Source organism: Eutrema salsugineum, unplaced genomic scaffold (assembly GCF_000478725.1).
Source record: "Eutrema salsugineum unplaced genomic scaffold, Eutsalg1_0 scaffold_7, whole genome shotgun sequence".
NCBI classification, from domain to species: Eukaryota; Viridiplantae; Streptophyta; class Magnoliopsida; order Brassicales; family Brassicaceae; genus Eutrema; species Eutrema salsugineum.
The window spans coordinates 2,030,566-2,044,332 of record NW_006256486.1 but is presented as its reverse complement, the minus strand read 5'-3'; the positions used below and the strand labels follow the sequence as shown (position 1 = coordinate 2,044,332).

The window sequence follows — 13,767 nt, the reverse complement described above, 5'->3', positions numbered from 1 at the left end:
CAAACATTTTCACATTTTTACCACATTTGCTAGTAATGTTATTATTCAATTTAATTTATTTCTTTACTTTCACTATGATGTATATCATAACTGAATAAAATTTTAATTCAAAACACATGACTAAAATCATTTGACATTGTGATGTTGTAAGAGTTTATGTAAATAGAGTTAAATGTAACAAATATTTAAAAATAAAAATAAAAAAAATCATAAGTTAAGAGATGGTTATTACAGATATGACATATATGTTCAAAGTTAATATGAAAAGCAAAGTTATCTTAGAGAAAATATATATCATAGAAAAAATATTCATGTTAGAAATTTTTGACCATTGATTATGGCATCTATATCATAAATACCAATAATCATCTGTGATCGAATCACAGTTAACCGACATAATCTTAGCAAACTCATGCAAAAAAAACGTCAATGGTAACAAAACCAACTCAAATATAATCATGGAACAAGTCTACCATATGTACGAAACTTGTTTAACATACGACACTTCAAAACAAGTCTACCAAACGGTAGGTTTTTTGGTAGATAGAACAATTCTTTCAGGACAAAAAAGTAATTTCACTCCATAAAGTCAAATGTCTGCCAAACATTAACTACTAAGTCTACCTCAAGCATGAAAAATAACTCTACCATATAAACAAGTCTACCATAAGCATGTCATATGTCTACCAGATCAAGGTTATCTTTGTAAATACCAAACTTAATTAATCTACCACATTATTATTTTAAGAAGTCTACCATACGTTCGATAACTCTACCATATTACATAAACTCTACCAAACATACAAACAAATCTACCAACATTTCGTAAGTCTACTTCATGTAATTATTAATCTACCACAAACCTGAATGAAATTTATTTTAAATTTAAGTCTACCACAAAACAAACATATCTACCACAAAACAAATAAATCTACCAAAAGTTTTTAAGTCTACCTCATGTAACATATAATCTACCACTCACCGGAATGAATTTTAACTGAATTAAATCTACCACAAGTCAAACATATCTACCACAAAAGCGAAAACTCTACCAACTATATATAACTCTACCATAAAACAGATATATCTACCGCACGTATTAACAACTTTTTCACATAAATCTACCACTAAAGGAAATAAGTCTACCAGCGCAGAAAATAAATCTACTTCATTGTCAATAAATCTACCGAAAAAGTCAACTACGCGAGCAAGTCAACGCTTTTTTTAACAAGTCTACCAAAACTTTTGACAAGTCTACCATTCATAACAACAAATCTACCGAAACATAATAAATCTACCTCTCATCGTCAAAATTCTACCAAGATAAGTCTACCAACATTTAAAAACTCTACCAACTCTCGAATAAATCTACCATCGACCTAATAAATCTACCAACAAAATTTCTGCGTTGACCAAAATTTCATAAGTCTACCGTCATAGCTTGGTAGACTTATTAAATTTTGAGCGCCATAATCTGCCTACGTGGCATTAAAAAAATAATGGCATTTTCGTAATTAGGTTTTTTTCAACAAAGGCGAAAAGGGTGTTTTAGGTATGCTAGGTTAGTTTTGTAAAAAAAATAAAAGTGCGTCGAACGAGTAATATAGATACTTTCTAAGGTTAGTGTAGTAATCCTCCCTAAATTTTAAGATAGAATTAACTTGAGATCTGTCATGCACATCTGCTATTATTTTTCTCCTTCTTTTTGGTGCACCGATTTCTTCTTTTTTTTAAAGATTTCGGAGGCATTTTGTTTGCTAAAAACCCACAACTCACTTGAGTAATTAATTACTCTTTAAAAATAAAATTTTTTTTAATATAACTTAATCCACAAACAATAAATTATGAAAGACCAACAGCCCACTAAGATAACTAATTATTATTTTCAGATGAAGAGTCCCTAAATGCAGTTTCCTCTTCAAAAGTTTTGAAGTCTTCGATGTAGGATATTAATAAATGACAAAGTCGCACACAGGTGGACTCGAACCCGACCACGTGCTTAGCCATATCTCACCCTCCATCCTATAAACCAACTGAACTAACTTAATTAACATTTGAAAAATTGACCCCTAAAACATATTTAATTCTTCCACCCTGAAGCATATGTTTTATCAGCCTGTGTTCAGACACGGCTCTGAGCTCAGGCTAAATTGAGTTTGATGATTTTCTCACACCCGAATTAAGTCACAACTCTACCAAAATTGATTACAGAATTAGAAAACCACTTGTGAAAAGTAAATACACTAAGCGTTTATCTCAACTTAAGCAATTGGAAATTAATCAGATAACAAAAAGTTGGCAAAGACAGAAAGTTGAAATTATATTTAAAAGAGGACATGGACATTTGGCTTGCTCCAAAGTCTTTCAAAAAATAATAATATGTGTATGCACCATGACCTTATAATTGAACTATTCTTGAATCTTGACTTTGACTTTGTGTTGCGCTCCATTGTTTGATCTTTTTTATTGTTCACATAAAATTTAAGAGATGAAACAGTGGCTCATAATTTATATCTTAACTGCTGGCTCTGGCTATCACTTGAATGTTTGAAATCAAAACATGTCATCTACTAATTCTACCAAGAGTTAGAAGACTTTGTATAACATTGTTCTACAGTGGTTGACTTTGCGTAGAATATTTGTGGAACAGTCGATTGTTCAACAAGTTGATTAGTTGAACCCTTTATATATCACAAGTTTATATTAATTTTCATAATTTAGGTATGAGTGTATCTATTTTTTGGAATTTAAAGTAAAAAAAAAATTATTGTAAACAACTGTAGAAGTGATTTTTGTTTGTATTTCTTTGTTTTGTTCACTCATTCTGTCTGAGACAGAGCGTTGATTTCCTCTGTTTTACTATTTTTTTTGTCAACTCCTCTGTTTATCATTTTTCCAGTTTAAAACAGAGTGTTTTGTTATTTTTTTAAAGATTAATATATGAATGCATGTTAAGGGAAAACAGAAACTTTGGTCTCTCATATTTTACTATTTCCTTGGTTTTTTTATAGTAATATGTCTAATTGCTACTCTGTTCCGAAACAGAGATAATTTTTCCTCTGCATTGTTCATTTACTCATTTAGAAATAGAGACCATCTTTGTTCCGCCTCTTTGTGAAGCAATTTTCTTTGATTAATCAGCCCTCATCTCATTAGATAATTGTAACATCCCAGCCCATCTAAAAACCCAGCAGGAAATCTATTCCCTAAAATTCGTTCGTATAAAAAAGAAATCTTTAAGAAGAGCCTCATTCTCTGCAAATCACCCCCTCCCCAGCCACAGGAAGAGAGAGAGAGAGATCGCCCAAGCCTTCGTCCGGGCCTGCCGAGCCACCGCGAGTTACCACCGAGCCGAGGAGGAGCTGCCGAGAGCCTTTTCTATCCCATCATTTCCTTGATTCGTTTAATTCTCAATCTTCTTAATCCAGATCTGCAAATCGGCCAAAGTGAAGAGTAGATCTAGGCTTTCAATATCTTATTTGTTTATTTTTAGTGTATTGAGTCTAGGTTATACAAGTAGATTGGTTGATGCATCTAAGGAGACCATGAAAAAGTGAAATGGATAAGAAAATCATTAGATGTAGCACCAGCATAATTGTTTATCCATCTGGTTGATTGCTTAATGTTTGTAAAGTAGTTAGAGATAAGTGATCGACCTGTGATAGGGCACAGTAGTTCGATCATTGATTATTGGGGTTCATACCTGAAAGAAAGGATGATCCACATCGTTTGTTGGTTGAGGCGAACCATTTTAAATGTCTTCGTGACCAAATAGTTTGTTATGTCTTGAACATGATGAGAGTTTACCTTGTCTTGAACATGATGAGAGTTTGTCATGCCTTGAGCATGATGATCCTTTCTCTGTATTTGTTTGTGTGCTTGTAGATCACTGCTTGTTGTTTGTGTAGTTTTAGGTTTGATATGTTGGAAATAACTGGATAATGTAAGGGGAGTGTTGACTTATTTCTCACTGAATAATTTTCCCAAATTACTTACCTTTCAATTTTTTTTTTAAGTGAGTATGAAGATTATTATCTTGATGGCTACGAGAAAGAGTAGTCCGAAGTAGTGTGCTTTTGGAATGTATTTTTCTTTTGTTTATTTTAATTTCAGTATTTCTTGTTAAGATTTTTTCGTAATTTGCTTCGTTTTTTTTAAATTTAAATTATAAATTTTAGTTGCAAAATTTGATTTTTATTAATTGAATAAAAGTATTATTCAGAAATATGTTTATCTAGTAAATATAGTAAATCGGTTTAGAACCGAAGGTGACAGTCCGGTTCGTCACGGATTGGTCTGTTACAATAACATAATAATACGATAAGATTTATTTTCATCTTCACTTCGTAATATCTCATTGCAAATTGGCTTTCCAATACTAATCAAGGTCAAGAGTAAAACATTATTTGTCAAACATCAAATGCACTGATTCTAAACTGAAACATTTCAAAACACACAAAAAAAGAGACTTTGAACTTTATTTACATATATCGATGATAAAAGTTCATAACTCACTAACAACGCGAATTGAAGATAGTTCCGTAAAAAGATACATATAACAAATATTTATGTTGTACCGCATGATAATTCTTCATGTAATCTACCGAGCCGTTGGGTTCACGTCGGTACCAAATGTCAAACTCACTTCTATGGAACTCTTTGAGTCCATGTCCCTACTCGCTCCTCCTCTTGAATTTTCAGATGCTAGACAATCGTTTAATTCAATAACAACTTGAGACATGGTAGGTCTTCTCGTTGAAGATGGGTTCAGACAAGACATTGCTAGTTCAACAGCTTTCCACACAGAACCTGAATCATAATCTCCATTTAGACTTGGATCCATAATGCTTGTGATGTCTCCTTTAGTAAGCATTAGCCCCACCCATTCTGCTATATGTGACTTTTCACGACTTTGGTCGATCACCCGTCGGTTTGTGATGATCTCCAATAATACAATCCCAAAACTATATACATCACTCTTCTCTGTCAACCAGTTTGTTCTGTAGTATCTGGAGAATGAATTGAAGCATAGATATATCATTTTTCTTTCCAATAATAGAAAATGGAGAATCTATCAAGCGATTATACTTACTCGGGATCGAGATATCCTGGAGTTCCAGCAACAGCTGTTGACACATGAGTTTCACCTCCAGTGGGAAATGACCTCGAAAGGCCAAAATCAGCAAGTTTGGCCTCAAAGTGTTCATTTAACAATATATTTGTGGTTTTGACGTCCCTATGAACCATTTGTGGTTTGCATCCATTATGCAAATACTCAAGTCCTATGCCACAAAATCCGACATGTTTAATCAAATGATAAGCAAAGAAACAAAGATAAGAAAAATGATAGGGACAATCTGTAAACCAACCTTGTGCAGAGTCGATGACTATTTTTAGTCTAGTTCCCCAATTGGAAATAAATCGGTTTCTTATTCCTGTGTTTTAAATGAGAGATAGATATCAATGTCTTATGCTATAACCAGAAATCTACAACAATACATTCGGGTCATGTTTGTCTTCTTACCTGACATATGTTCTTTCAAATCTCCATTGGCCATGTATTCATAGATTAGAGCCACGTTCTCTCCTTCGTCGCAATACCCAACAAGACCAACCAAGTTCTTGTGATGAACTCTAAGAAGAAGTTCTACCTAAACAACAAGCCAGAATACATAAGTTCAAGTTCTTAAAAATAGTTGAATCGTTGATGTTTTCGTAGAGATAGTGATGAAATTGAGAATTTACCTCAGCTTTGAATTGTTTATATCCTTGAGATGATGAATGCGAGAGCATCTTAACAGCTACTTGTTCTGTACCGTTCACAAAACCATGGTAAACGGTTCCAAAACCTCCTTTACCAAGGACTCTTTGGAAGTTATTTGTCATCGTCATAATTTCCGAGTAAGTAAACCTTTTATTCTTTGTCATTGTTGCTGGTTCATATGATCTAGGAGTTCTACCATCTGACGCTTGCATATATGATGGTGGTGGCCCTAAGATTAGAAAGCAAAAAATTTAGCCAGACTTACTTAAGTTTGATATTTATGTATGTGGTGATATTATTCTCGGGTTTATTTATTAATACCTTCTACTTTTGATGCCTTTTTCTTTCTGAGAACAAGGAACAGGACGAGTGCACCTATAAGAACAGCTATTGATGCAATTGATGCAACCACTGGTACAATGGTACTCTTTTTCTTATGTCCTTTGTTCACACATGAACCAGTTGTGCAAAGAAGATGAGGGTTTCCTTCAACACTGCAAAAAGTGAGTGTTGTTAATATACCAAATAGTACATTATCTGAATCAGTAGTGCAAAGAAGATGGGGATTGTTGTCGAGAATTTGAGTGTTAATGATACCAAATACATCAATTGGCGTGATAACAATTAGAAAAAAAAAATATATATATAGCTTACTGTAGCATCAATCCTTTCTTCTGAAGAAGTGAGGGAGGAACCGAGCCACTGAGATTATTACCTCTTAAGTCTCTGTTGGAGTAGACATATAGTTAAAACATAAACAAACATGTTCAGGAGAATGCCAAGAGTAAACAATCTGTAGTGTCTCATGAAAAACTTACATGACCAAGAGTGATTTTATGTCAGCTAGAAATTCAGGTACTTCTCCAGACAAATTGTTATTTGACAAGTCCCTACCATTAACAAAGGTGAAATATCACATCAAACACGATTAATTTCAAAAGGCTAAACAAGTTTTAGACTTTTAGGCTTGGTCATATACTTACAGTTTTTGTAAGTGAGTAAGATTTTGAATGGCATGCGTGATGATCCCGGTTAATTCACTTGCAGATAAGTCTCTGGAGAAAGAAACTGTGAGATATCTAGTTCAAAAATCGACATGATTTAATAGAGAGAAATATTATTGAATGATTCATCTTACAATGAAGTGATTATCGGTGGAGTAGAAATATCGGAGTTATCGCAGTTTAGACCGTCCCACAAAAACTGTTTGGGGACACATGGATCTCCTTGCCAAGTGGTTTTATTCAATCCATAAGCATCTTGAACATTCTTGATACCAGCAACTACGATTGTAAAGCTTGATGATATCAACAATCCACACACAAAGCGCAAAAACATTTGTAGGTAAGATAAAGAATTTATAATTAAGACAATCAACATACCGTCATCTTCATTTGTCTCCATTTGCGGGAAATCAATCACAGTGTAAACTTCGATAGCATTAAGTAGAGGTGGAAGAGTTGAATTCGATGTCTTCAAAAGCTCCAAAAGACATTCCCCTGACCTGTCGCACTGGTGTGGCATTACGTCGAATATGGTTATGGATTTTAGCGGCTTAGGACTGTACTTTCCATATGAAAGTTTTCCATTGAGTGTTACATCGAATTCCCTTGTATCGTTGGCTTTTAGAGTCTGAAGCTCTGCAAAGTGCATGTAGGAGTAAAACTTTGTAGTAGGAGGCTTTAAAATCCAGTTAATGTTTAATGTCGCGTTAGCGTTTAGGGGCGTTACGCACGTTGCCATTACACCTTTTGGTAATTCATATTCGTTATTAACATTTACATCCAGAGTCGTCGTTACTTGTTTCCATAAGTTCTTCACGAACAATGGGTCCCATATACGATCATAGACATCAGATGGGTGCCTGTTACAATATTATATCACACCACATTAATACCAATCTAACTTACGGCTTAATTTGGATCGTTTCAAATGCAAGTAATATATGTTTTAATTTGGATTGACAAGTAATATATGTTTTATTTTTAAAGAATAAAATTTGATAATAAGCCAAAAAAACTCAAAATGCAAACGGTGTTTTTAGTTTCAGTTTGGCTCTCGCGCTTACAGTATACAATTTTTTTAAAAAAAATTAAAGATTCAATTTGAGTGGGCTGGATTAAGATTAATATAAGAAATGGTTGGACAAAAAAAAATTAAAGATTCAATATTGTTTGTCTTATTTGAAGAAAATGCACATTTTTCAAATATAAACATAAATGCATAGGTTTCTTACCTTATAGTACGACTTGAGTTGCTAAGATACCTCCTGGAGAACAAATTCAATGAGCCACTTTGAGTGACGTACGCATTTTTTCTCAGTGGTCGTAGTTCCAAGATATTAATAAAAGGTATAGTCTCACCCGTCTTAACAAGGCAGACCTGTAACGAATTGGATTTCGTCACATGGATGATCTCCTTAGCAGTTTTACTAGTACTCACCGTTGTCCATAAATTTGGACCCATGTAAAGGTCGAAGTTCGGATTGATATTAAGACCATCGTAATTTCCATATACGAATGTGGCCCTGATCAGATAGTTGGTGCCGCGGGTCACATTTAGGTTGTAGCAGTTTCGTAGTCCGTCTGGAAAGTATCTCAATGTCAAACTCGGCTTAGAGTATCTCGATTCAAACTCCTTGGCGATTATACCGGTTTTCCCACTGTTAACTAAACCGGCATCTGATGTATATTCTAAATTGATTGAGTGTGCAGTGTAAGGAGGCTCATTAGGGAGTAAACCGCAATCCACGTTGATGAATCCTAATGACATATTAAAAAAAAAAAATCCTAATGACATAAAAGATGAAAAATATATATCTTATAATTTAAGAAACCGTTTTGAAGAATACACATTCGTGTATTGATTGAAACAACAATTTTGTACGTACCGGTTGGATCATTAGCTTGAACAAGATGAAGTATCAGCATAAAAATGGCAAGGAACACACAATGTCTCTCCATTTTCGATCTTCTTTTTCTTTTTATTTATGAGATATCTTGCATATGAGTATCTGATTATATAAGCCAATATATTCTCAAAAGGTCTAAGTCAAGTCAACTCCTTATAAGTCTCACATTAATCAGTCAAATAAAATTAATTGAGGATAATCTTTTCACGGTGCAAAATGATTCGGTAAAGCATGTTGAGAGAACATGACAAGAGTGTCTTTTTTGGTCGAAAACTCTGTCGTGTACATGTCCTTACCTTGCCCAGCCCTAACTAGAAGTTAGAACCTAAAAACCGTTGAATAAGGCAACCCAAACGAACACGCTGGAATTTTGGCTTTAGTAGACCGTAGACGTGGAAAACAAGTACCAATTATCCAGCTACTCGAAGTTTTTACTGCTGACTTTTTGGACCCATAGGTGTTTCGGAAGAAGCAAAACAGCCTCTGTTTATTTCCTCCGACCGATATTCTGCTCAGATTCATTTATTTTTTATTAATAAAAAGTAATATTTTTGGAACCAAATTTTCTGTACTTCATATCATATCCCCAAATGCTTCGAGCAATTTTCATAATTGTTTGAAACAAAATAACACAATATTATTTGTATTATGAGGTTTGAAAAATATGTTATTCCTAAAATATTTTTCAACTGTTAAAAACGGATTATTATTAACCAAAAATCATTTCTCAACATTTACAATGTTTTGATAAATTGAATTTTCTAAATTTTCAGAAGGTTAGTAAAATAGTTTGTGAATTATTTGAAGATTAAATAATTATTTTGGAGGGTCGGGTTTTCCATTATCTACAATCCCAGCTCTGACCCATAGGGTGACCCAAAATTTTAATTAAAAATTTATTATTGTATATTTTCAAGTTTGATCAAACAATTTATCATTTATTTATATTTATATTGTAAGGTTTTTTAACTTCTCCTGAGTGCTTAGATCTTAGGATCTATTAGATGATTAGAAACTTAAATAACACAAAAGTTTGGTCACCCAGTTCACGGCCTCGAACCGCTACGTCTGGGGTGGGAACCGTCTCCCACAACTTTCACTATCAATCAAAGATTACACAAACGCACTAACCGACGTTCTCTTTGTGTTCAAGTACAAGTCACAGATTAGAACAATAGAAGAGAAGATTTGAATCACAACACAAAGAAGACTCAAACTTCTTTTGGTGCTCTCTTGGATTCCCTCTTCTCTCTTCTCTCAATTGCTCTCTCTCCCTCTGTATCTTAGCTTTGTACTCACGGCTCTTTGACTCCTCTTGTGTTAGGGTTTGGCTTCAAACTCACGGCTTCTTATAATAAAGAAAAAACCGTAGCCGATCTTGTAATGGAATGACGTCTTGTAAACTTAACAATAGATTGGGCTTTATGGCTTTATCTCAAATTTCTGGTCCAAGTGAATAATATTGATCCAAAGCCCATATCTTCACAATCTCCACCTTGGGCTTTGGTTTGCTTAAGTCCATCACTCCATCACCTTCCTTTCACGATCCCTTTTGACGACAAAAGAAAAAACTTGCTTTCCCGACATTGGCTGTAATCTCCGATCACCGTTAAGCCATCTTCACCATTCTCCTATGTCGTCTCTGAACCGCCCTCACGCTTGCAAATTCTCTGCGGCCTTTCCGTTTTCCCGATGACGAGATCGAAGTTTCTCCTTCACTGAATGCAAAACGCGATCTGCAACTCCGGCGAGTTCTTTATCTCCGTCAAGGTACCTTCTAGTGGCCGCCGATGCTTTCTTCCTTCCCACTGAGGACGCCGAGCCCTAAATTCCTTTGATTTCTTCCCGATAGTGATTTTCAAATGCAAATTTTTCTGAGACCCAAAAAATACATCTCCTGCAATTCTTCTGTCGCAATAATCTTCTGTAATCTCAGGTATTCTCAATTTCCTCTTCATCTCCTCTCTGTGATGATTTGAAATTGACCCTTTCTGAGATTCCCAATTCACGAAATTCTGGAAAAATTTCGACCGGTTCATTACGCAGCTTCACTGATGAACAACCTCGTAGCAACTAAACCACTTCATCTTGTTCATTGTTCCGATGATTCCAGGTAACCCTCTTGACCTGAACCATCTATCTTTGCTTGTCTCTGTATCAACTGATATTTCTGAGACACTATGAAATCTTCTAATTTCATACTTTGTAGCTTCTCCAGAAAACTTGATTCATCTTTGTCGACCTGTTGATTCATCTCATGTGCACTGAGCTTTGAATCAACCTCTTCATGAATCACTTCCAGCTATTCCACCTGAAACTAATCAGTTTCAATTTCATCTTCTTTGCAGCTCCTTCCGATGAACAGCCCATGTTCTTCAGCTACTTAGATTACCTCAGGTAAGTCCCTTAACCTGAATCTTGTACTCTCGACTTGCTTCCCAGATTCATGAAAAACACAGCTAACTTGTCTTCCCTTGAATCTCCCAACAGCTCCACCTGGTATCAAAGTCTCCTCACCATGATTTCAGATGACTACAGGTAACTCCTCTAATCCATTAATTATCGACATAAGAACATTTCCAAAACCGACCGTTTCTGTGTTCTTCCTGCGAGAGTACCATGCCAATAATATGGAGTTACCTGGAGCTGTACCAACCTTAGACTATGTTGAGAGGATCGCAGCACACCTGAGCTTTCTGTTCAGGTACTGCTTCACTTACAAACTCTGCTGGACTTTTACTTGTGTGAACTGTAGGTAAAACTAAATCTCCTTTAGCTTTACCTCCGAAGGTACCCGTTTCCAAAATCTCTGAAACCTTTCCCACGCCATTCTCCTTAAACTCCATGCTCAGATTTTCATTAAAGCTTCTGATTTCTTGCAAATCCCTTGAAACTTTCTTAGACTTAATTTCAGCCACCTTTTTAGATTCTTCTGATGAAGAAGAGTCTCCACCTTCATCTAATAAATCTCTTGTTTCAAAACGATATGGAGTAGGTCCTTGAATCAGATTCTCACTGAATGTCACCTTCTTTAACTTCTTCTTTTTCACTTCTACCTCAGCTTTTGGCATGTTCACGTCAACTTTAGAAACTGTGCCTTGAAGATAATACAAACCACCTTGGTATTTTCCAGATATTACCTTCTTCTTGCCTTTGTAGAACTGAACCTTGAAGTTACCTCCTTCATACCTGCAACCTGATTTTTCTAACATCCCATAAGAAATAAGATTCCTACTCACCTCTGGTATGTATTTCACATCCTTGAGTATCACTACAGAACCATCTGGGTTCTGAATTTGAATCCTTCCCATTCCTTTGATGTCACAATGAGTGTTATTAGCCATCAGAACTTTACCACCATCAAACTCCTTGAAGTCAAATAAGACTTCTTTGTCTGATGTACTATGGTATGAACATCCCGAGTCCATAATCCATTCTTTCTTAGTATCTTGCGAACTGACACTTAACACCATTGGTTCTTTTGAATCTGTTGCAACATTTGCAGAGTCTGCAGGTTTCTTTCTATGAGGACAATCCCGTTTCCAATGTCCTTCATCTCCACAAACAAAGCAACCTTTGTTGTTTTTCTTTCCTCTACTCTTAGACCTTCCTCTTCCATTCTCTGACCTCTTTTCTGATCTGCCTCTAGCCTCAACATATAACCCTTCTCCATCTGATCTTGAAAGCTTTTCATTTTCAGCCAGCTCTCTCTCCTTAGATTTTGCAGCACTAGCTATTTCCTCCAACTCAATAGCTTCCCTACTATACTTAAGAGTATCTTTTAAAGAATCATATCTAGGGGGAAGAGAGTTGAGTAGCAGTATTGCTTGAACTTCTTCTGGTATCTCAATGTTGAGGTTGCTTAAATCTGCAATCAGCTTCAAGAAGTCATCTATATTCTGATCAATTGATCTTGAATCCTGCATTTTAAAAGAATACACCTTAAGCTGAGAATGGACTCGATTAGGCAAAGTCTTTGCCATGTAAAGCCTCTCAAGAGTAGCCCACGCTTGAGCTGCAGTTACGCACTTGTCTAGTTTCCTTAAGACATGATCTCCAACACACATGAAAATAAGATTCAAAGCCTTTTCATCTCGCTCCAGTCTGGAAGCTTCATCTTTGCTCTTTTTCTTTATTGCCTCTGGATCTTTTTCATCCACGTCTTTGGATGTCGGTTCCGTAAGAACATCTTTCAAACCTTGAACGGTTAAGTACGCGAGCATCCTTTTCTTCCAGATCACAAAATCACCTGATCCGTCGAACATGCTCACCTCCATCTTTTGTGTCGTCATCATTGAGTTTCTAATCTAATCCTTAAGCACTCACAACCAAACCTGGATGCTCTGATACCACTTGTAAGGTTTTTTAACTTCTCCTGAGTGCTTAGATCTTAGGATCTATTAGATGATTAGAAACTTAAATAACACAAAAGTTTGGTCACCCAGTTCACGGCCTCGAACCGCTACGTCTGGGGTGGGAACCGTCTCCCACAACTTTCACTATCAATCAAAGATTACACAAACGCACTAACCGACGTTCTCTTTGTGTTCAAGTACAAGTCACAGATTAGAACAATAGAAGAGAAGATTTGAATCACAACACAAAGAAGACTCAAACTTCTTTTGGTGCTCTCTTGGATTCCCTCTTCTCTCTTCTCTCAATTGCTCTCTCTCCCTCTGTATCTTAGCTTTGTACTCACGGCTCTTTGACTCCTCTTATGTTAGGGTTTGGCTTCAAACTCACGGCTTCTTATAATAAAGAAAAAACCGTAGCCGATCTTGTAATGGAATGACGTCTTGTAAACTTAACAATAGATTGGGCTTTATGGCTTTATCTCAAATTTCTGGTCCAAGTGAATAATATTGATCCAAAGCCCATATCTTCACATATATAATTGTATAAAAGTAAACCCATTGATCTACTATCCATATATATAAATAAGTAATGTCCATTTCTACATCTATGTGATTAACAAAAATAAGCTAATAATAATCTATTAAAACCTAAAATTATAAACAAAATAAAAACAAAACAGCAATGTTTTGTTTTTCTTTAAGAAATTAAAAAAACGATCACATGAAACCTTTTTTTG

General features: G+C 35.3%; 1 protein-coding gene across 3 annotated transcripts; it reads right to left on the bottom strand.

The window, feature by feature from the left end:
- Positions 1 to 4,357: 4,357 nt before the first annotated feature.
- On the bottom strand, positions 4,358 to 8,745 carry LOC18010584 (probable LRR receptor-like serine/threonine-protein kinase At1g51820). 3 transcript variants are annotated; one of them, XM_006392928.2, is made up of 13 exons: positions 8,655 to 8,727; positions 8,001 to 8,526; positions 7,147 to 7,628; positions 6,903 to 7,047; positions 6,748 to 6,819; positions 6,583 to 6,654; positions 6,419 to 6,490; positions 6,086 to 6,258; positions 5,746 to 5,993; positions 5,525 to 5,651; positions 5,370 to 5,435; positions 5,093 to 5,282; positions 4,358 to 5,009 (listed from the first exon to the last, which is right to left on the bottom strand). In XM_006392928.2, the coding sequence occupies exons 1-13, from the start codon at positions 8,725 to 8,727 to the stop codon at positions 4,601 to 4,603; spliced, it is 2,655 nt and encodes an 884-aa protein (XP_006392990.1). In that variant the 3' UTR covers positions 4,358 to 4,600. The 3 variants fall into 3 exon arrangements, with proteins under 3 accessions (XP_006392990.1, XP_024006272.1, XP_024006273.1); XM_024150504.1 differs by having other exon boundaries at positions 5,093 to 5,435; positions 8,655 to 8,745; XM_024150505.1 differs by lacking the exon at positions 8,655 to 8,727 and having other exon boundaries at positions 5,093 to 5,435; positions 7,147 to 7,404; positions 7,500 to 7,628; positions 8,001 to 8,395.
- Positions 8,746 to 13,767: the final 5,022 nt, after the last annotated feature.

What these genes read in the sequence shown, in the direction of transcription:
- LOC18010584 (XM_024150504.1), bottom strand. Translation starts at nt 8,727, where the DNA reads ATGGAGAGACATTGTGTGTTCCTTGCCATTTTTATGCTGATACTTCAT. An exon ending in TCAAGCTAATGATCCAACCG is followed by an intron (nt 8,527 to 8,654) that starts GTACGTACAAAA and finishes ATATGTCATTAG; the next exon opens with GATTCATCAACGTGGATTGC. An exon ending in AAAGGCATCAAAAGTAGAAG is followed by an intron (nt 5,994 to 6,085) that starts GTATTAATAAAT and finishes TTCTAATCTTAG; the next exon opens with GGCCACCACCATCATATATG.